Source organism: Saccostrea echinata, unplaced genomic scaffold (assembly GCF_033153115.1).
Source record: "Saccostrea echinata isolate AGI-Se365-2 ecotype Australia unplaced genomic scaffold, CSIRO_AGI_Sech_v1 ptg000002l, whole genome shotgun sequence".
NCBI classification, from domain to species: Eukaryota; Metazoa; Mollusca; class Bivalvia; order Ostreida; family Ostreidae; genus Saccostrea; species Saccostrea echinata.
Genome location: NW_026889751.1, coordinates 6,266,834 through 6,290,554, shown reverse-complemented (window position 1 = coordinate 6,290,554; position 23,721 = coordinate 6,266,834). Strand labels below are relative to the sequence as shown.

At 34.1% G+C, this 23,721-nt stretch overlaps 3 protein-coding genes across 3 annotated transcripts in view; 1 reads left to right on the top strand and 2 right to left on the bottom strand.

Moving 5' to 3' along the window:
* Positions 1–533: 533 nt before the first annotated feature.
* On the bottom strand, positions 534–5,094 carry LOC133203873 (uncharacterized). Its single transcript, XM_061339674.1, has 3 exons — positions 4,911–5,094; positions 4,432–4,557; positions 534–970 (listed from the first exon to the last, which is right to left on the bottom strand). The coding sequence occupies exons 1-3, from the start codon at positions 5,092–5,094 to the stop codon at positions 534–536; spliced, it is 747 nt and encodes a 248-aa protein (XP_061195658.1).
* A 2,218-nt stretch (positions 5,095–7,312) lies between these two features.
* Positions 7,313–23,721, bottom strand: part of LOC133206062 (regulator of telomere elongation helicase 1-like) — a 38,221-nt gene continuing 21,812 nt past the window's right edge. The window contains exons 14-35 of the mRNA XM_061341987.1: positions 23,315–23,376; positions 22,459–22,533; positions 22,187–22,265; positions 21,891–22,023; positions 21,656–21,769; positions 21,157–21,197; positions 20,925–21,010; positions 20,751–20,828; positions 20,581–20,658; positions 18,735–18,875; positions 15,138–15,253; positions 14,891–15,014; positions 14,620–14,785; positions 14,217–14,326; positions 13,390–13,422; positions 13,106–13,171; positions 12,774–12,890; positions 10,399–10,543; positions 10,102–10,242; positions 9,630–9,914; positions 7,718–7,815; positions 7,313–7,491 (exon numbers count right to left, since the gene is read on the bottom strand). Coding sequence (XP_061197971.1) covers positions 7,393–7,491; positions 7,718–7,815; positions 9,630–9,914; positions 10,102–10,242; positions 10,399–10,543; positions 12,774–12,890; positions 13,106–13,171; positions 13,390–13,422; positions 14,217–14,326; positions 14,620–14,785; positions 14,891–15,014; positions 15,138–15,253; positions 18,735–18,875; positions 20,581–20,658; positions 20,751–20,828; positions 20,925–21,010; positions 21,157–21,197; positions 21,656–21,769; positions 21,891–22,023; positions 22,187–22,265; positions 22,459–22,533; positions 23,315–23,376 — 2,387 coding nt within the window. The 3' untranslated portion in view covers positions 7,313–7,392. The remainder of the gene's footprint in view (positions 7,492–7,717; positions 7,816–9,629; positions 9,915–10,101; positions 10,243–10,398; positions 10,544–12,773; positions 12,891–13,105; positions 13,172–13,389; positions 13,423–14,216; positions 14,327–14,619; positions 14,786–14,890; positions 15,015–15,137; positions 15,254–18,734; positions 18,876–20,580; positions 20,659–20,750; positions 20,829–20,924; positions 21,011–21,156; positions 21,198–21,655; positions 21,770–21,890; positions 22,024–22,186; positions 22,266–22,458; positions 22,534–23,314; positions 23,377–23,721) is intronic.
* LOC133178401 (uncharacterized) lies at positions 16,443–18,102 on the top strand. Its single transcript, XM_061313137.1, has one exon. It carries the CDS (start codon positions 16,443–16,445, stop codon positions 17,931–17,933), a length of 1,491 nt encoding a protein of 496 aa, XP_061169121.1. The 3' UTR covers positions 17,934–18,102.

Below are 23,721 nucleotides of genomic sequence, written 5' to 3'. Positions count from 1 at the left end.
GATAAGTATTATTGACATTGAAAATGAACATAAAAATTATTTATAAAGCAATCAACATTTCTTCAGGCTTCTCAACTGAATTCAGCACAGGGATTTCATGCCCAGTATTTTTTTGCAATTTACATGGAAATAGTTCAATTTTGGAAACGGTGTTTTATATAAGAATATGGAAATTACTGAGGACTACAGGCCCGTAGGAAGCAATTTCACTTTGAGGGGCACAACCAAATATTTTCAGTTGGGGGGGGGGGCAATATCAACTACCAAAATTTCTTGACAAGCAAAAAAAAAAATGTCATCAGCCGTTATTATTGAGGGGGCACAAGTATATAGTAGCTATGTTTTCTATAGTGTGCTATATATCGGCAAAATTATTGCCCCCCCCCCCGTGCCCCCCCCCCCGGTTCCTACGGCCATGGACTAGACAACAGGCTCTTTCTATACAAACAGCTTTATTCTCTATGAAATTTAATTATTCTTTGAAGCACGTGATACTTCACATGAAGGGCAAAGCAGTGGTTCTGGAGCATTAGCTAGTCTAGTTTCCATCCACTGAACGTTGAGCGGCTCCATATAGCACTGCTTTCTACATTACCAATAAGCTGGCCTTCAGGATGAGTGCGGAGGAACACGACGTCTCCCTGATTAGCTCTAATAACAGCCACACCCGTCGTGGACCTCCCATGATCCGCTCCCTGGGCATTGCAATGATTGGCGTCTATAACGTCAGAGTTAAGGACGGCTTGGACATTTAGGTATGCCCCGGTGCTACAGAAGACTGTGTAAGCAAACACATATGTCCCTTGCTGTGGAACAGTATAAATACCAGAGAACTTGTTATAATGATTCCCATTGTCAGTTTGAGCAACATCAAATACTAGTATGTGGTGATTGCTCGGGGCTGTTTCAGCGGCACTCATATAGGCATAAAAGGCTGGATTGACAGCATCTGTGTATGACAGTAGGGCGACTGTGTGAATAACATGCTGTTGTTATATAGGACTACAAAAAAAAAATTAAACCAGAAGTCTCTGGCGAGACTGTAGCTCTACTGGTTTGTACTTATAACAAAGGAAAGAAAAGTAGCACTTGGACTTGAAACTTTACAACAGAATAAATAGAGTAATGATCCTTGGTTTAATCTCTTTTTGTGGCAAGATTTATTGCAATCAGACTAAAACTGTAGGAAGGGTAACCTTTTCAAAGATTTTTTTTTCGGAAATTTTGATTTAAGTAACCATGGCAACATCATTCATGAAAATAAAAAAAATGATAAAGAAAATTATGTATCTCAGTGTAGTCTATTTAATTGCCTAGTTACATTGAAATTAAAGCAGAACTATAGAAGGAGCAGCATTTTGAATGTATTTCACAGAAATTTGTATTTTTAGTAACCATAGCAACACTTCACCAAAATCAAAAACCAATAAACAGAATTACGTATCTCAGTGTGATCTACTTGTGTGCCAAGTTATATTGAAATCAAACCAAAACTGTAGGAGGAGTAGCATTTTAAAGGAATTTCACAGAAATTTCTATTTTTAGTAACCATGGCAACACCGCTCAACAAAATCAAAAACCGATGCACTGAATAATGTATCTTAGTGTAGTCTACTTGTGTGCCAAGTTATATTGAAATCAAACCAAAACTGTAGGAGGAGTAACATTTTAAAGGAATTTCACAGAAATTTCTATTTTTAGTCACCATGGCAACACCGCCCAACAAAATCAAAAACCGATGCACTAAGTTTTGTATCTTAGTGTAGTCTACTTGTGTGCCAAATTATATTGAAATCAGACCAAAACTGTAGGAGGAGTAGCATTTTGAAAAATTGTTTACAGACAGACGGACAGCTAGACAGACAGACAGACGGACTGACGACAGACACCTTACTATCGCATAAGGTCTTCTGGTCTCTGACCAGTATAGCTAAAAAGAGACCCAAGGGCCACAACCCTCACTTGAGTCACATTGGCACTGTTGCCGCTCATCAGATTATTTTTCTTTTCAAAAATGCCAATAATTACCCGGTATTCCAATGAAAATTTTTATCCCATATAATGTGGCCCTACCTAGCGTTATGACTTAACCGAACTTGAATCCACACTTCAATATCGGTATGAATAACTTGTTGTTCTGGAGAAGAAGATTAGCATTTCTTTTTCTGTCTACATGTTTATATAAATTTTGATTCCAGACTAACCCCCCCCCCCTCCCCCGGTTTATAATTTGAAGGGAAAAAACTTAAAACATATCTTGGGAATAATCATACAACTGAATGGTTTTAGCGTGACCCTACTAGTCTTTAGAAAAGATTTTTTTTAATTTCCTATTTTCCTACTAAAGTTTGAAACCATGTTTTAGCCCAACCATAGCCCTAAGGGCCATGATTGGAACAAACTTAATTTGCACTGCAATTTAAATACTTGCATATTAATATAGTGGCTCTGTTGTTTTTTGAGAAAAGGATTTTAAAATATTTAATCCCTTATTGTATCCCAATTTCATGTTTCCCGGGTCGTGATTTGAATCTGCACTTTCTGGGGACATTTGCATAATAATATGATCATGTTCTGGAGGAAGACTTACGAAGATTTCTGTCCTTTACATTAATATGAGAAATTGCAACACTGCTGTTTTGAGAAGAGGAATCCTAAATATTTTCCCCTATAGACAGTTAAATATTTTATCCATCATTGTGGTCCCCAAGGGTAATGGTTCAAACACTAGTCTTGATATGCCTTCCCTAGGATGCTTGTACGTACAAATTAACATTAGCCAGTAGATGTGGTGAGGAAGTCAAAAGAAGTTAAATAGAGAATACATACCATTTTCTTTATCACATCCTTATCAGCACGAGACACCAATATCAGCCAGAGAACCCAAGACTACTGGTCGATGGTTGATACAGGATGTGATACGGAAAAGGGTCTTTTTATTATATTCATACTTCATAGTAATAAAATACAGCACACATCTTCTTGAGCAAATACAAATAAATAATCATGACTAGCTTATTATATATATATATATATATATATATATATATATATATATATATATATATATATATATATATATATATATATATATATATATATATATTAGGGATGTCAATTTTGTCAATAATACATATTCGAATATTCAATGAAAGTATTCGAATATATTCGAATATTCGATAAAATAAATAAAATCTGTGTTATTTTAAATATGCATCATCCTACTTTCATGAAAGGTTTAGCGTAAGTATTCTTATATTGGAAATAAAATTGTATGAAGACTTTTGTAGGTGTACAATAAGGAATTCCTTTTGATATTTGTCAATGTTTGAAAAAAAAATAATTGATTAAAATGTAGAAAAGTATAATTTTAACAAATGATACATGTGTATTTATAGTAGCTCCAACTAAGGAACCAGTCGTCTTACCAAAGGCAAGATGGTCGTATACTGTTCAGATTTCAATACGTGTAATTAATTACAATTATCAGCCTAATCAGAGATATGATTATAATCTTTGATACAATGTTTTAAAAATATAAACAAACATTTCCATAGACAATTTTCCTAGGTAATTAACTAATTTCCCGATAATGAATATAAAATTCAGGATTATGTACAACCCGAGATAATCAAGTAATTTACACATTTATTCTGAAATTGAGCCCTTTACAATATTAATTACAGACTAATTCTATCGGACATTCATTTGGATGATCAATTAAATTTGTTTTGATAAGTATACTCTTCAAGTCTTTTAGACATTCTAAGAAGGTTTTCATTTTGTTGTCCTCGATTCTAGATCCGATCGTATTTAACTAATAAAAACTACGAAAGTGTGTTTTGTATTATACATAAAGCATTATTGTATAATTCTTTAATACGTCACTCAAAACAAAATAATTTAATAGATCTATATAAGATAAGAAAGTAGTGAAAGAAATCAAGCGATCGAAATTGATCGCTAGTAAATTAAACAGGGGTAGTAAATTCCACCACTGTTCTAATCAAAATTTATTAATCACAGTACTTCTTTTTAAGAAATCTGAAAAAAACACCGAATATTCGAATCTTAAATTCATATTCGAATATCAACTCATCGAATGAATATTCGAATGTTCGAATATTCGTTGAAATCCCTAATATATATATATATATATATATATATATATATATATATATATATATATATATATATATATATATATATATATATATATATATATATATATATATATATAAAACAAAAAAAACAAAAAAAAAACAGTGATTCAAAATTAAGGTAATGTGATAAAAAATCTATCTATTCAATTATTCTTTAAATGGATTTCGCCGCAGCTTCGTGAAGATTTTTACAACCGCTGTATTACAAGATATAAGTGTGCCTTAAAAAGAGAGATGAATATCACTTCAGTTGAAACAATTTCGTTACCTGGAATTCTTTTCTGAAGCATACTGGTTCTTGAAGTAACATCTCTGATTCTCGTGCTTGTGGTCTCAGAGGCATTGCAAGGCGGGCTGCTCTGTCTATTCTTGTCATTTACTGGAATTCCTGAATCTTTAAGACAAGTCACTGTATATATACAAGGGCAAATTTTACCCATCATTTGACTTTCAAAACGCTTTTTTTAAAAGATGATTTGTAATTAATCTTAATAGTTAATACTAGCAGTTGTTGGGTCAAAAACCATGCACCACTGTTTTTATGAGCATACATAGATGTCATAAGGTAGCGATCTATTTTAAGAAAAACACATTCGTGAACTCTTCGTTATCACTTAATTTTTGACAAACAATCTCACCGGCATACTAGTAGTTGCCTTTATCAACAATGAACTATAGCATTCTCCTGAGAAGCAACCAAAAACCGAGGCTTAAAAGGGGTTATTTATTTTACATGTATTTACCTACCTTGTTCTTCCTTCCTAACATCATGGATCTGAGACTCCAGCAAACGGATCCTCTTTTCTTGTCTTTCCAGTTTTTCTTCAAGAGCATGTATTTTTTCCTTCAGAATTCCATGATTTTCCTCCTCGACAATAAACCTGATTGTTTCCCCTTGGTTCTTTTGAATTTCTTGCAGTTTCAAAATCATGGACTTCAGAATCTGAATTTCGGCTGAATTGGAACACTGACCATAGTTAAACAACGATAGAAATAAAGATAGAAAAACATAAAAACATTCTGTTGACGCTAGATGTTCAAAATGGTTTATTGCCCAAGACACTCTTGATAAGGAATATGATCGTTCATTAGAAATTATCTTAGAGGTGAAACGGTAGACTGTATAAAATAGAAGTTATCTTAGATGTAAATACATGTACAAGACAGTAATATCAAAATGACAACTGTTACATGGTTCTATCAAGGACACGTATACCGTCACCAGAAGAAATCTAAAGCCACTGATAATTACAACAGACTGCAAGAAAACTTCACACAATGATTAGGGCCTTGATTATATTTCAGCAAAATAGATTGTAATGGTTTATAAGGCCGTGGTTATCAACCTGGATAGCTTATTTGGTAAAGCACATGTCTAGTGATGCAGTGGTCCTGGGTTCGACTCCCGGTCCAGTCATACATTTTCTCCTTTCCTGATGCATAAATTGGTGCCATTGACCACCCCTGGACTTGCAGGTAAAAGTCCTGCCAGTGGCAAAACGAACGAATTTTTCTTTTTACCTAATCATGACAAGAAGCACATGGCGGGTGTGACCGGTCAACAGGGGATGCTTAATCCTCCATGGCACCCGACCCCGCCTCTGTTTTCAGAGGTATGCGTTGCTCTGCTCATAACTTGGTTTAAACGGACTTTTGAGAATGATCACTGTTACCTTCACATCCACGCATAAGAATGAAAAGTGATGTCACTATATACACTAAAATGAACCATACATGTATGGTACATTTCATACTTATTACATGTATTGCAATAGTTTTGATATTTGTCTAATCTGCATCTTTAAATATCAAACTTTTTCTGCTTTGTCATATTATGGATCATAAGTTTCTCAAAATAAAAATTTATTTAATCAATAAGTAGTTATACTAATTTAATCAGTTCTACCCACTTACCCAACACTAGTCAATTTCTTAGTACAACCAAAAAATTGCCATGAAGGTTCATCGACTCTCTGTAGTCAGTTTAATTAAGGTTCACTGATCCTCTGAGGAGAGATAACTCTTACAGGGTTTAATGTCTATTACTCCCTTATAAAATTGTCAAGATACATAGCCATTTCTGTCCCACGAGGTATGCTGAAATTGTGTGCAATTTAGTTTTAAATTTGATTTCTTTTGCAAGAGCATTAGTTTATAAGAGTAAACAGAGGGGTGAGGAACCTTAAAATTTTCAGTATGGACTCCATTAACACAGCAGAAACACCTGCCTGGCTGAATGGACACTCCAAGTTAAAACCATTACTTATGTTACCTATTATTGGAACGGTACTTCATTGCTGCAAGCAACACAAACATCAGCCTCATAAAACTCTTTAAGGGAGCAGACTGGGGTTTTATTGTGTCAAAACTATGGACAAACTCTTTAATTTTACACCATATGTTACTTGCATCGACTTCAGTAAACATGCCAAGTTTCAGGAAAATCTACTATCTAGGTATTATTTAGGGGCCATCTCAAAATACAGGTACATTTACTATTGGATTATATGGGAAATGCCAATTTTTCACACGTCGAAGCATATTATACAAATTATACTACAACAGACTTTTTGCTCAAATTATAATATTTGATGAGTAATACTACACTGTAGATTATATGCATGATAAACAAAATTCTATCGTCTGGTTTTCAGAGGGGGCATCTCAAAATGAATGATATTTTCCTGTTTTTATGGAGTACAACAAAATATGACAGATACTACAGATTTATTTTTTAAAAAATACAAAAATAATTGCAAGATTCTCAAATTCCATTTTTTCAAAATTTCAAGAGCATATATTTTATAATTTTCAATTTATGACATAACTAATTACCTTCTTAAAGAACTTCAGTTAATCATAACGTCAAAAACATACTTTAACAAAGTTCATCTACTTTGAAAAATCGTTTAAAAAAATCAGTTACTTAAAAACGTAATTAGATTTTTTAACCTGTGATTTCTTAATTTTGTTAATTTTATGAATTATGAAAAAATAGTTAACGTTGCTTTAAAAGAGTAAACACACTTTAATTTACTATGTTGCGCTAGGTATGGTGGAATGAAAACCAGTCAGCCCCTTTAAGATATAAATAGATTGAATAAGATATACTATGAATTTTTCCCTCACAAATAACAATGTAGATTAGCTCAGATTTGGCAGTGCTTTATTGAACACATAAAGATAAATATGGAAGACTTTTTCTGGTGGTACGTGCTAACAACCACTCTTAGCCCTGATCATCATTAGCTGGTCCAGGGAACAATAAACGTTTCAGATTTCTTCGTCTGACTCTGTTTCCACAGCCAGGACAGGTTTTATCCAGATTCTGTCACAAATTCAAAGAAAATACATATCTAATAATATATTCTAAATACCTGTATGCACACAACTTTCCGAAGGTGTACATCTTAAATATTGACATATAAAAATGTCTTATCTTTGATATGTTGATTATGGAATGTAATCTGTCAGAATGATAATTAAAAATCTTATTAAGCAAGATATGATTTTGAATCATAGTGGTACCACTCTATTGATTATGAATCACTTACATTAAAGACTTCCTTCCAACATTTGAAGCAGCAAACATGATCACAGGTCGATTGGAATGGAACTTTTGCCTCACTCTGACATTTACAACACACATAACCTACAAAATATGGGGATATTCCTACAGGTTTATTTGTTTTTGTGCATTTGTAATTCATTGATTTCTGAGTTATGATCCAATTAGTCATGAACCAATCATGAATTAGCACCCTCAATATTTCTATATGTAGTATATGTACGGTAATTTCTATTATGAGCCTCTGAAGTTTCTCTGTTACAAATTTATGCCAGAAAAGATATCAATCCTCTTCTTCTTGTCAAAGCAGTTATGTTAAAAAAAATTGTGTCTTTTTTCATTTTTTACAAATCAATCTGAAAATTAGGGTGCACAAATTCAAATGGCATATATTAATTCTACGAAGTTTGAAAGTTTCAGAAATATTTACATTTCTGATTGTTTTCTCTGTGATAACTCTTTAAAAGCTGGATGAGTTGATTTCTTGTTAATTACATATGAATGTAAATTTCGCCAAGTGAAAGGTCAGGAGCCTAATATGCAAGTCAATCTTGTGCGGTTGTGTCTGACATCAGTGGGTGGGGACTACTGAAATTAATATGGGAGGCCTCGTGTATTTTAAATCTATTAGACAGCATTTTTAAAAGAAGATGGGTGAACAAGGCGGGCGAAGTGCCTCTAGTGCGACAAACATGAAATGAAAAATAAAATCTCAATTATATCAAAATTTTCTTTGATATTTCATATCACATTTTAGTATACTTTATGTAAAATCTCTACAATTTACAAAAATCTCACAGAGACTGAAATTATCTGCCTACAAAATAGCATACACACACTCAAGAGGACAAAAAGGATCATTTTCTCATACTTAAACAGAATTTTTAGATATGAGTGGGTCTTTGCTCCATTTTTTTGAAAGTTGATCCTAAAAGTTTGCATAAAAATATACATTTTTTGGTTTACAAAAACATGGAGCAAAGACCCACTATACCTTAAAAGTACACTTTTATGACAAAGCATTCGCATCTTTCCGAGAAATACTTGAAGTCCACTAAGTAAAGGGTCATATCACAAACATTATTTAAATGCCACTATTCATCAGGATCTGTGTAGCATAGTGGTTAGCGTGTTAGTCTCAAAGCAATATGATACTCCGGATTTTTATTGTTAGGGGTTCGAATACCATTTTAGTTTTTTAATAAAAGAATAATTTTTTCCGAGATTTTTTTTCTCAGAAAAGTTTGTTGATCATTATTCCATAAATTTCAATAATGAGAACTTTACTTTAAATATACTTAATTCACAAATTGCATATGATTTTTTAAATATCTGAAGCTATAGGCATTCTGCACGCCCCTTGCTCACCCATCTTCTTTATATTTTCAATTTTATTTCACAACAAAGAATGTAAATACAAGTATAAGGAATCGCTGTCTAGTTTGTTGGGTATGCCAGGGACGTCAACGACAGTTGGAAACATGAGGTAACTTATGCATAACAGGCTTTGCCCGTTATGCAAATTATCCCATGTTTCCAATATTTTTGATGCCCTGGCATACCCAACAAACTAGACAGTGATCCTTAAATCATCACACAAAAAAAGTCTACAGAGAGACATATGAAATGAAAATATAACTCAAAGTATCATTGAATACCATATATAATCAGTATAACATCATCAAATTTAAAGAATGAACCTAAATTTTAACAGACAAACAGCTGTTTTCCAACTGTTTACAACAGAATTGTGTAGAACAGAATCTTGCACCCAATATTTAATCCACTTCCTGCTCAAAGATGGTGTATTAGAAATTGCCAGGTGATCTGTTTTTAGCCAATCAGTATTCTTCAAATTTGCCTGACGTGGGATACATGTAGGTACAGAGAAAACTAACCTGACTTGTCCTGAGAAGGGCTCCGTATGTCTAGTGGTCCAGCCACATTCTTGAGCCGCTCACTTATACTTTCTCCTGTACTTTGTTTACAGTTCTGTATTTCATGATTGTCCTCACATTTCACAGACTGTGCTCCATCACTACTCTTATTGTTAAATTTCAGAGAGGACAGGTCCCCTGTCATAAACTTCTTGCTGGATGTGTCTGACTGATGAACATTAGATAAAGTCTTGGGCTGCAGAACAGATCCTGAAAATTCTGTTTTCTGTTTCTTTTCTGGTTGCTCTAATAAAAAAGTATCAACTTCAGTGCATATTAGAATTCATTCACTTAAATGATTATTTTAAGTCAACTAACTTGTACACTTAAAAAACAAAAAGAATCATGTTATCTTTATACAAGAAAATAAGTTAAACCTCTGTTATGTCTATATTATTCTACCTGTGATTAATTCCTGATATTAAAAAAATACCTGATACATTGGAGGCCTCCGACTGAGCTCGTTTCTTTGGAACTGAATCTTCTGGTTTATAGCCACACCCCTCTCCCGTCAATTCCTTACAGAGTGAATCAAACTCCTTCTTATCTTTATGTCTCACAAATCGATAAAACTCTGCAAATTATAAAACTTATATTATTGTAGTCTTCAAAGATTAAAACTTAAATTTTACATCAAGTATCTTCTACCTTAAAATCATTAGTAGTTTTTTTTTCATTATATGTGAAGCCAGGACAAATAGAGGCTTATTCATTCAGAGAAAAGTTTTACTTCTGAAGAGATGATATTGTTTTGGATCCTCGGTAAATAGTCCCGCCATTACTCCCACTGCTTGGGACAGCTCCCCCGTTTTCTTGTACAGACCCAGTGCTTTAGAGAATGCCATATAGGATTCTTTACTAAGACAACACTTCACCTGCAAACAAACTCAAACTTTTAAATACCCTAGTATTAAAATGAAATGTGCTCTCAGCTTCATTGCCATAACCTTCAAATCTGATAAAAACTGTTATTAGTAAATTAATTGCTTTTAATTACATTATATTTAAGGCAGCTGAAATTACAAGAGGCCCATGGGCCACATCGCTCACCTGAGCACATTGGCTAGGCAAAAGCACAAATCAGTTCAGTATTGAAAAGATTACCTGGGGGTGGGGGGGGGGGGGGGGCTTGAATTTTAAAATTATACTTGAGAAGATTTTAAAATAATTTTCCCATATATTCCTTTGTAAAAATTTGATCCTCCATTGTGGCTCCTCCCTATCCCAGGGGTCATCATTTGAACTTGAATCTACACTACATGAGGATGCTTCCATATCAATATGACTAAACATAGCTTTCCTGTACTTGAGAAGAAATATTTTTTCTATATGTTCTTATGTAAAACTTTCCATCCCCCAATGGGCCCCATCCAACCCCTGGGGGTCATCATTTGAACAAAACTGAATCTACACTACCTGAGGATGCTTCCATATCAAAATGACTAATCATGGTTTGCAGTTCTTCAGAAGAAGATATTTCCCTATATATTTCTACTTAAGACTTTGATCCTCCAGTGTGGCCCCATCCTACCCACGGGGGTCATGATTTGAACAAAATAGAATCTACACTACCTGAGGATGCTTCCATATAAATATGATCAATCAGGGCTTTGCTGTTCCTGAGAAGAAGATTTTTAAAATTTTTCCTATACATTTCTATGTAAAACTTTGATCCTCCATTGTGGCCCCGCCCTACCTCTGGGGGTCATGATTTGAACAAACTTGAATCTACACTACCTGAGGACGCTTCCATATAAATAGGACTCATCATGACTTTGTTGTTCTTGAGAAGAAGATTTTTAAAGATTTTTCCTATATATTTCTATGTAAAACTTTGATCCTTCATTGTGGTCACGTCCTACCCCCGGGGGTCATGGTTTGTACAAACTTGAATCTACACTACCTGAGGATGCTTCCATATAAATATGACCCATCATGGCTTTGCTGTTCTTGAGAAAAAGATTTTTAAAGATTTTTCCTATATATTTCTATGTAAAATTTTGATCCTCCAAAGTGGCCCCGCCCTACCCCCGGGGGTCATGATTTTAACAAACTTGAATCTACACTACCGGAAGATGCTTCCATATAAATATTACTCATCATGACTTTGCTGTTCTTGAGAAGAAGATTTTTAAAGATTTTTCCTATATATTTCTATGTAAAACTTTGATCCTCCAAAGTGGCCCCGCCCTACCCCCAGGGGTCATGATTTTAACAAACTTGAATCTACACTACCAGAAGATGCTTCCATATAAATATTACTCATCATGACTTTGCTGTTGTTGAGAAGATTTTTAAAGATTTTTCCTATATATTTCTATGTAAAATTTTGATCCTCCAAAGTGGCCCCGCCCTACCCCCGGGGGTCATGATTTTAACAAACTTGAATCTACACTACCGGAAGATGCTTCCATATAAATATTACTCATCATGACTTTGCTGTTCTTGAGAAGAAGATTTTTAAAGATTTTTCCTATATATTTCTATGTAAAACTTTGATCCTCCATTGCGGCCCTGCCCTACCCCCGGGGGTCATTGTTTGAACAAACTTGAATGTACACTACTTGAGGATGCTTCCATATGAGTTTCATCTTTCCTGGCCCTATGGTTCTTGAGAAGAAGATTTTTAAATGTTGCCATTATTTTTTCACTAATTCCTAATTATCTCCCCTTGAAAGAGGGCGTGGCCCTTCATTTGAACAAACTTGAATCCCCTTTACCCAAGGATACTTTGTGGCAAGTTTGGTTGAAATTGGCCCAGTGGTTCTTGAGAAGAAGTCGAAAATGTGAAAAGTTTACAGACAGACAGACAGACGGACGCCGGACAAAATGTGATCAGAAAAGCTCACTTGAGCTTTCAGCTCAGGTGAGCTAATAAAAAGTCAATTCTAGACAGAAAACCTATTGACTGTGAACATGAAGATGAATTCTTATCAAATCTAAACTTCAGACTTTATTTAAACTTCCTAAGAAATTTCAGTAATCTTAATGCCCCGCTATTTATAATATCGTCTACAATCCTCCCATTAACAATGTAGCAAAAAATCCAGTGATTTCATTTTTCCAACTTTATTTTGATTTTCTTTCTAGCCTTCCTGTTCTCACCTCCATTATGTAGCTCTCTGCTGACTGTAGATGAGAATTTGTCACTGCGGGATTGGCTTCCACAACAGAGCTTGATTGTCCTTTTGTCTGAGAACTCTCCGAATCGGAATCTCTTTTCTGAAAAAAAGTGGACATACTGAAAAGAATGAATTTTGAATATACATGCAACAGTGTTTGAGTTTTACTAATTATCTTAAATTTATACAGTAAAAACAGTTTTGATTGGATATTAATAACTTTTAATTACCTCCAATTTTTCATAATTACACAAATTTCCTAACATTTTGCATTTTGATGCTTGCTGGTAACAAGGATATTAAAAAAACCCTTGCCTTAATAATGATCTTTTTTTTGCTAGGTAGTTTCTTCATCTCAGTCTTTGTTGTTTTTGATACAGACTATCAAAAGGAAAAGATATTAAAATTACCAATACAGACACTAGATTTTGCTGGAAAAAAAAATATCATGGAAAGTGAAAAGATTTCTTACAGCTTTTAACATCAGTGAAAATTTGAATTTTTATTGCTGAAAAACTAAGTGTGCAATTTTTATCATATTATTAATTATTGAGCACCATCATATTGTTTTTGAGAACTTCTTGATATTATATTCATACCTTATCCACTTCATCATATAGATCTCCTTCTTTCTGGAAAATACAAAGAAAGTATAACAACATAACATACAGAGAGAAAGAGAAGAGAACCAGGCAAGGCTTCAATTAAAAGTCTGTCTTTTCTTTGCAGTTACTTGGCTCATTAAATTTTACTAGTTTTCTGAAAAATATAATTCTGAAACTTTATTAGAATCTACATTAATGTCACACTCAAAATTTTGTTTTGGAGCAAATTGCTGTAAACCAACTTTTATTCACGAGCGAGAAATATCTGCGAGTTTCGCGACCTTCTCTAACTCGCGAATATTTCTCGTCGCGAACCAATTTCTTCACCTACGTATTTATGTAGAATATTGCCTAGGTCACGAATATTAGCAGTCATGGATAGATTCTAAAGAATCGCGAATAAAAGATGCCGTGAATAATAGTTGGTTTACAGTAAAACAGATGAAGATGGGTAGCTGCCATGAGGAAAGAAATATTTTAATTTAGCCCTAAAAATCTCTTTCTATTGTAAAGATCTTTATACAGCAATGACATATCCATGCCCTCCAAAAAGTCAAATTTTGAAAAACTCTTGAAATGTGCACAATTGTATATGTTTTATATTCTGAATTTACAAAATGCAATATCGATTGGAGAAAAAATATTGGCATTTTCTTGGATATCTAAAAATTGACAGGTCATAGGGATATATTTTTTTTGACAGAAGCTCAACTATGAAAGATATAGTTAAATATAAAAATTCATGGAAAACATAGGTTTGTGGGTGGGGATTACATTACCCACAAAAATTTAACCCACACAAAATATAGATTCCAAAGTACCTCTGAAGAACTAAGAGCATCTAGGAGATTTTTCTTGCTAAGGCCACCACTGTTTGATGAGGGTCCTCCTTCATACTGAATCTTTAGTTTGGCTAAGTTTGTTTCTTCATCTGTAATGTTCAATACTTCTTCACATTCAAGCAAGTTTTTTTTCTCATATACATGTAGATGTCAAGATGTGGTCAAACAACAAAACATCAGAAAATTTTTTAATAATTTTTTTTTTTCAGTTTGCAGCTTTCATAATGATTTTAATCACACAAACAGATTTATTATAAAATCAGAATTAAAACAGCCATGATGTAATATAATTTTTATTATCATACAGGGTTTATGCATGAGCTTATATTCTATACTTCGATAATTCATAATGCAAAAAATATACGTGGCAGTAAATGATTACCTGCAGATTGACGAAGGCTTGGCACGTGTTCTGCTACACTGCGGGCTTTTGCCTGTGAAGGTGGTGGTCCCATTCTATTGACCGTGGGCATAAAATGAGCCCCCTGACACCCAGAGGAACCAACTGATCCCCCAGCTCCGTACTGCTTCTTAGCTGGTGTTGGTAACTGTATAGTACAAATTGACAGGTAATACCACTGGAGAGTATATTTACACACTGGAATGTGAAAAATCATCAACTTTACATTCCTGATAATAAGTTTGTAGCTCACCGTTTGTTCTGCAGTTTTGAAGAAAACAATCATGTCCCTAAGTGCACGTCCAAATACGTCATATTTACTGACATGAGGTCTTACCCATACTGGAAGCTGACGTATTGCTGATTCCCCAGCAAATCTACAAAATAATGACATCATTGACATAACAACATCCTAAACAGACATCTACCTATAATAATTATTCATGAAGAGGAAAAAGTAAAAACTTTTCAAACACAAAATTCCTGTTGTTTTTCTGTACCTCTCATCACATAATAGAATGGCTCCATAATCGTTTCTGTGTCGGATGACCCTCCCCACTGCTTGATTGACAGCTCTAGATGCCTGCTGTCTGTACCATTCCTGTCCTGACAAGCTCTGAACATAAACAAAAGAAAATATCAGTACCACAATTCTTAAATCATTGACAGATTCTGAGAATCATGTTCTACCATCACCTCCAAAACCATTTGAAATCTTAACTGATACAATTTTTACAGAACAATATGTGTGTTAAAAATGCTTTTAGATATGACCAACTCTTGATCAACAACATACAAGTACACCAAAAAAGTGTGAAAAAAAAATACAAACAAGATATCAACTTCCTGTAGTACATGAACTTTCTACAACACAATCAAAGCCACAGTAACAAGGAAGTTCTGGCAGTTTGCAGAAAATGAAAATCAAATGCCAGATATCCTCTGATCTGCTCACGTAGATCTCCAATTAGAGTGAAAGCCAATGTTACAAGGAAGCTTAAGCAGCTTGCAGAGAATGAACATAAAATGGCAGATTAAAACTCCCATTCATAGATGTCACATGAAATACATAAACAGGATGTGGTGAACAGATTTCTATTTTACAGATTGATGGTTGAACTCTGAGTAATTTTCCTAATAATCGATCACATGACCAGGAACTTTTTATTCATACTATCATTCTTAATTGATATTGCTGAATATGTACAAGTAGGTATGAAATTTTATTTTAAAGGATTATTTCATTTTAAATCGAAGCCATATCATATTGCTTTTCTTACTTTTCATATGTACATCTAAATGGATAGAGTTTATCCATATTAAAAATTTCAATTAAATTTAAAAAAATAAAATGTGTCAATTTAAAATCTTATGAAAATTAAGTAAAAATTTGATCATCAAGATTCACTGAATATCAGAGAGGGCTTTCCCTATGACATTTTGAGAAGAAAATTTTAAAACTAAAACTGCAATTTCAATGGCATATGCCATGAAAAAACAAAATTCTTTTTAGGAAAGCAAAAGATATACAATGTAATGGCAAATTAGTATGTTCTCACTCTGCTATCTAATATATACTGGAGTATGAAAATAAGAATTGAAGCATCTTTTGCAGATACGGAGGCCTGTACTTATATAGATTTAAATCCTTGTGACCCTGGCAATACACAGGTATCATGACAAGATCACTTACAAGTGTACACAATGTTCAAAGGCAGCCGAACAAGGAATTTGTTGACTGGAATTGAATCTGAGAAAAATTCAAGCAACATAATTCAGTGTCTGATCTAGTAAAGATAAGCAAAATGGAAGACAGTCTTCAATGCATCTTGCATCCAGAACAGGCATGTGCTTCGTACTGTCTTCAGTGTAGTGTTCCCGTCTGTGGTAATTGTATTACTGAATGTCACCAACATCATGGCATGGCTGACATTGAAGAAATGGAAAGCATTAAGCAAGTAAAGAGAAGAGAAATGGAGGAAGACAGTGCTGAAATTGAGGAGATTCTTATTCCACAATTCCGGAAAGAGGACACTAACATAGAAAATCAAATATCAAAAACCTTAATCAGATACGAAGCTTTGGAAGAAACGGCAGAAAGTTACAGAAGCGAATGGCACGATGCAGTGGACAAGATGTTTGACGAGTATCATAGAGAAATACACAACGCAAGAGACAAAGATATAGCCACACTGAAAAATGGTCAATTACAAATAAGGAAAACCCTTCTCGAAATGCCGCAGATCATTCAGCTTAACACAGAGGCACTCCAATCAGATAATAATTCCAACAAAATCATTCAATACAAATCCAAACTGAGTGCATTAAGGAACAGTCTTCCTAAATTTGAAGTAGGGATTCCAACATTTACCACTCCTCCCATACAGGTGGGGAAAGGACTCTGTGTGGAGTTTGGGGAAATCAGATCATTGCTTATCTCCATGAATTCTTTTGATTCTATGACAACAGGTCATCCAATAAAACGACTGCTTGACAGGTTAGTTATCAAGGCTGATTTCTCCTCAAATGTTGAAAATCTGTTGCGTATGGTTTACAATGGTAGGAATGAGGTCTGGCTCAGTGGGAAAGAGGGCAACATAAGTCATGTGAATATTCATGGGACCAATCTTGAAAGTCTTGAAGCAGTGATTACCAAATTACAAGACATCTCTGTGACTTCGGAGGGAGAACTGATCTACAGTGATTATCTGAACAAAACTTTGAACATTGTCAAAGGTAGTCAAACAGATATACTGCTGGAGATGGAGCCAGGATGGCACCCACAGGGAGTCTTCTGTACAAAAGTAGGTCATATCCTGGTAACCATGAGAACAGCAGGTGACAGTCGCTGCAAAATTGTCCGATATGAAGGAAAGGACATAGTCCAAGAAATTCAGTATGACAAGTCAGGAAACTCTCTTTTCAGTAGTGGTTATAAATGTGTGTTCTTAGCAGAAAATAACAATGGTGATATATGTGCCTCCGACACAAATTCCAGCTCTTTAGTTGTTGTGAACAAGGCTGGAGATTTGCATTTTGCATACCATTGTGACACTAGTTTGAGAAGGAAATCATTTGTCCCTGACCAAATTGTGACAGATTCCCTATGCCAGATTATTTTAACTGACTATGTCAACAATTGCCTACACATATTCCATAGGGATGGCCAGTATCTGAAATGTATCAGCCATCCTGATATTGACCTCCCTATAGCCCTAGCCATAGACAATGAAGACAGGCTGTGGGTTGGTCAGTACGTTTCAGGAAATGTCAAGGTCATTCAGTATATGAAATGACCTGAAAATGCTCTACCTTTTTGACCAGGCTCTGGGGCCATAAAACTTAGACAAGGTCACTTTTGATTTCAGTCTCACTTTTACAAATTAAAGGAATTATAGTGGAAAAGTGAGACTGAGATCAAAAGTGAGCTTGTCCAAGTTTTATGGCCTGGGTGCCAGGACTAAGTCTACCAATGGTTCAAAGTATCAAAAAAGATTATTTGTAATTTTCAGGATCAAGTGATAAATATCATTTTACAGAATAAAAGATCTAAAAACTGTAGCATATTCTCCTTTTTTGCAGTAAAAATTACTTTTTTCTAGGGAAATATTTATCTACATACAATTACTCTATAGGAATAGTTTACATACAAGCAGTGGATGGCGCTTCATGAAATAATACGCAAGTCTTGATATCTGAAACTTTGTCTTCATTCACTTACTGATCGCTAAAAATATAATTTCATTTTAGATTTAGCACTTTTCTTATATCACAAAACCAGAGTACTAAGTCTTAAGAATGATACTATTTATACATTCCTTGTGTCTGTCAGCATACGGAAGAATTCTGATGTATGTATGTATGTACTAACATCAGCAAGTGTTGCTCTTTCCTGTTCCATTTATACACAGGAAATGCAAAAGTACTCAATATAACAGTATTTAATAGAAATAAGTGTTTGAACTGTAAATACCAGGAAATCATACATGGTACAGATCTGCTATAAACTTTTGATTTTGATAATTATTTGCTTTTTTTAACAAGTACAAAGCAGTTTTATCACTTTTGGAATAAAAAATTATCAAAATGACATGTACCTTGAATCCCATTTTCCCTCTTGACTCATCCAAAAACTGCATTTTGAGCACCACTTTAGGGTCCATACGAGGAGGGAAAGGTAAACCAGTGATAATCACAGCCCTGCCATTGTTGTCTGCAAAGTCCAGGCCTTCACTTACCTTAAATGTTAAAAAAATAAGTACTTTAAAAGCAATACCTATGGAAAGTAATTTAGAGAAATATACAAGTACATGTATACTAGACAAAATTGCTAATATACAATCATAAAAAAAAAAAAAATTTTACTTTTTGAAAAGTTTTTTTAACATTTAAATATAAAAATATGTAACCATGATTAAAAAATCTTTAAATGCCCAAACTAGTAAATAAATAAAGGATAACAGAAGCATACCCATTTCATAGAAATGAACAAAAATCATGCTCACATTTTAGAGGAAAAAATTTTCATTTTCTTCTTTGAAATTGTGTTATGTTTGCATTCTTTAAGAACTAAGAAAAGACATGTATTTATCAAAGGTTTTAATAACATGTGTTCGTGTTTATTTATATCTGTAATCTATTGGCTGCAATACTGGTCACCTTGTCAGGTGACATTTAAATATTCATTGCACGGGTTTTAACTGACTGCTGTTAGCGCCAAAAGTTCTATAGCCATTCGAAGGCTCTTTTCAGTGCAGATAACTGAATCCCCACCCCACCTGCCCTTGCTTTTACATGTTTAATAAGATTTTATATTAAAAAATACTGTTTTGTTTTGTAGAAAGGAAGACAAAGAAGAATTGTTGATGACATTTGTACATATGTGTAAAAAGTAAACTGCACTATCAGAGCGCTTCACATCCTAATATACGTGTTTGTGTATATTTTATAAATTATTTATGTTCGTTTGAGTGGCACGAATAAGAACATAAATGACCAGGTATGCAGCGTTTGACAATAGAAGAGCATAGTAGGGCAGTTCGTATGGTGTCTGCAAGGTGTTCCTTTGGAAACGTTTTTAGAAATGAAACGGTTCAAATATTGTTGTTAGAGTAGCTCGACTAGATCAAGGAATGTAAAAATGTCTTCTATGGGTAAAAATGACATTTAATAGACATCAAATGACTACTGCAAGATTGTACCATAGAACTGTGTGATGGATTGGGTATAGATGCCAAAGCACCAAGTGACTAATAGGCAGCATTAGACACTTTGCTTGATATCATTTGAGAGACAGGGTCATTATTGTTCCTTCATCAATAGGGTCATCATTGTTGTAGCAACCTCTTTGACAACCATTGATAATCACCAACCTTACAATGGAATCATTGGATTTTGTGGTTGTTCAATGTTTGTGGAATTTGTGGGTACCTCTCATCCATGAATTAATGAACTAGAATTACAAAGTCATATTTCCTCTTGTAGGTATAAGAGAAAACAAGAAAGTACGTCCCCACGAACCTAAAAAAATACGAGCAATCCACAAAAATTGGCCACCACGAATTTTAATGATTTTACAGTATATCAACGCACAAAAGGTGAGCAATCGGCTTTGGGAAATTAGTTTGCAAGTAAGAAGTCTATTTGATGGTGTTGTGTTGAAATTAAGACATCCCCAAACTTGACTGTAGTAGGCAAGACGGCAATTAAGATTAACTTGTGTCAATGAGGCAAATGTCATTTTTGCAAACGAAAATACTGAATGGGTCATGTGTTTGCAATTTTGTCCAGTGCTAATAGATATTGACTGTTTTTTTTTAATCCCTTTATTGTAAAATTATGTAAATTGATAACCTGAAATTTAAAATATTCAGATCTCAAGGATCCATGTGAAACAACTGGCTTGGCAACATTTAAAAAATCATGAACAGAATTTTTCATTACCTTTCCCCTGCAAACAGCTACAAATATGGCTCCATTTAGGGCTGGGTCATTAATTTTATCATAAAATTCTTCAATGACCTGAATAATTAAATGTAAATTCATCAGACTGACATACATGTATTTTTAAAACATACAAACATGCACAGAGAGAGAGAGAGGGAGGTTCTTACGTCACTGAAAGCCTGTTTTCCCCTTGGTTCAACCAGAATAGGCTTATACTGTGTAATTGAGTTGTATACACCATTTTGCTGTAAAAAAAAAAAAAGTTTGCAAACATTTACATGTATATGTTCCAAACAAAGGAAACACGTTACCTGTAGAAAGATGTACATAAGAAAACTTACGTGCCAGTTTTCAATACATTTCTCCATCACAGGGTAAGAAGGGAAAAACACCAGGAGACCATTAGGCACCACTCTGGCAAAATTTACTGAAATGATGCACAGATCAACTGTTTGAAATGAGGCACAGTGCTACTTTGAAAGACATGTATTTAGTGTAAGAAGTGTTTATCAGTTACATCTATATTTTTTTCTCTTTGTTCAAGTATTGGTTTAAATATGATTTTGTACAAACCTAATGCTTTTCCTAAAGAGGCTTGGTAATTTTCATTGAACCTACAAAGGACAAAAAAAACCTTTAATTACTTAATCTATGAAAGAAAGAAATATCAATGAAGTTCAACATCGCCTATCCTCAGTTAAATCATGCAATCTGATGCATCACTATTTAGAGATTAATCTGCAGCAACTATCAGTATACTGTGGTCCCAACTTTTTCTTTTGTTAGAATAAACACAGTATGTGTGTAACAGAATGAATTGAAGATATACTAATTAAAGCAATTTTCAGTTTCAAATTATTTATTGTGATCATTTTCACAAGAATTGATATGTACATTTTACTATTTTCTTTGTGGATCCATCAACTGACACCTTTGGTTGTGTTAATTCCGGTAGGAGATCATTATCCCTAGATTGGATTTCGAGCTACTCTTGATGCCATAACCAGTCTGCAGTATTTCATTATCAACCAGACAATGCATGCATGCATAAACTAAACACATACTAGGATACCTTGTTTGGTAGTTCGAGTTGAGTCCCACTCCATCAGGGCCTTTATTGAGAGTCCCCACCCACACCTGATGCCTGTCAATCACATGGGGGTTCTCCAAAGTCACAGGGAAGGGACTGCAAAAACAAGATTAGTTTAGTGACTAAAAAGCTTTAAGACAGCTTTTCCTTTTCTATCTTTATACATGTACTTTGTATGAAGCATTTTAAATTCTATATGTTAAAAATCAACACATACATCTGCATCTCGGCACTAAAGGAGTCGAGGGGAGACAAGGTACCACTGGTCAGGATCACACACTTCACTCCGTGGGCAGTCAGGTCAAGCATACTATGTCCAGGGCTAAAACACCAGTAACTTAAGGTTTTACCTGTAAAAAAAAGCCTACAGTCAAACTAAATCTATACAGTTCTGTTCTTCACTTGTATGAAAATGCTGCACAGATTTCATTTATGTGCAGGTATTTAACAAAGTCCCCTACTTACAAATAAGAATTAAACAGTTCTTTACACAAAGAAACTCAAAACACTGACCCATTTTGTCTGCCCCTGCTGGGGTAGCCCAGGAGTCTATCTTTTTCTTTTTGTTGGGTTGGACGGGCTGGATATGTACCTAAAGGCAAAGAACATAAACATGATAGGACATCAATTTAGAGAAAACGCCTCTGCACTTACAACCCTACAGTATTTCAAATCAAAAACTTATAAAGTCTAGAGGACTTTGGAAGCAACTTTAATCACTGTACACAAGAATTTAAATTTCTTTTCTTGCCCAACCAATACATTCCAAGTATAATCAGATTTACCTTGTAAGACTTGGCTAGCATCTGCTGTAGCTGATATACAGATCCCCCATCTGGTACCTCCCTGCTGAATACTATCTAAAATAAGAGGCTTATTTCAAAATAGTCTGGTGAAATACCACATAATACAGAGTTTATATGTGTGGTTCTCAGTGATGATTCTGTGAATTGGCCAAAATATCTGAAAAAGTTTGAAAGTCGAGGGGCTGATGAAATATGGGCTTTAGCAATCCCAAAATAGGTTGAAATGAGGGACAAAAATTGAAGTGTAACAGTTTGTTTAAAAACTTTTACATCTTGACCTGGCTGAATAAACCGACACGCCATTGTAAGGAAGTCTCAATTATCCCTGCTTTTGTGTTTACCTTACTTGAATATATAAGAAAACGTCTGGATGATGCAGATTAGATCAAAACACGGATGAAACAACTTGAATTTTTTACCCGGACAAAAATGGAAATGGATCGCTGCAAAAATCGAAAGTATCGAAATATCGGAAAGCACTCGTAAATATCAGATTCTTGGATTCAAATTAGCGGAATTCCGCTTAATATCGGAAGAGAATCATCACTGGGTTCTACAGAGAGGATTTATATGGGGTTTCAAGATTCTGCATGTTCAATCCTTTACTATTTTGAATATAATGTTACTTATCGAACTTCATCAAACATTTTTTTTTTAGATCTAAAACTCATATGTACTGTATCAATTCAATGTCTTCCATATTGTTCAATTAACAGAATCACAAAAAATTTGCCACCTTTGACTGATCAAATCACCAAAATTTTGTATTTCAAAAATTACTTGTTATACATAAATTATATACACTAGTGGTCTATTTTGACAGATTTTGACTTACTCTAAGTACGTCAGACATCTTTGTTAAGCCTGCTCCTTTAGAATGGAATCCCATTCCTGTAGCTAAAAGAAGAAAAACATAGGCAATTTAAGACTCCAAAGTCCTACTTAATGTTCATTATTAGTGAGGCCAAATCCCTGCTTACAAATGTACATGTATAATAAAATATAAAACTTAATATTATCATAAATGACTTTTTAAATGTATCATCCATGTGCTGTAAATGTAGAAAATTTTGCAAGGGGAATATTTGCAATTTTGTTTTATGTGTGGATTGTTTTTGTAAAAATATGGAAAACTGATTGATGACATATAACAATGTACACGTATATGGTACTAAAACTTAATGAATGTTTCACATGAAAGTTGTAGTCAAATTTCCAGTAATGTTTAACTGTAGTGGTTTA

Excerpts from the sequence above, each read along its gene's own strand:
- LOC133203873 (XM_061339674.1), bottom strand. The coding sequence starts at position 5,094 with ATGATTTTGAAACTGCAAGAAATTCAAAAGAACCAAGGGGAAACAATC. Across the intron at positions 4,558-4,910 it reads TGTTAGGAAGGAAGAACAAG|ATTCAGGAATTCCAGTAAAT; the intron begins GTAGGTAAATAC and ends CTTGTCTTAAAG. Across the intron at positions 971-4,431 it reads GCTTCAGAAAAGAATTCCAG|TCGCCCTACTGTCATACACA; the intron begins GTAACGAAATTG and ends TTATTCACACAG.
- LOC133178401 (XM_061313137.1), top strand. The coding sequence starts at position 16,443 with ATGGAAGACAGTCTTCAATGCATCTTGCATCCAGAACAGGCATGTGCT.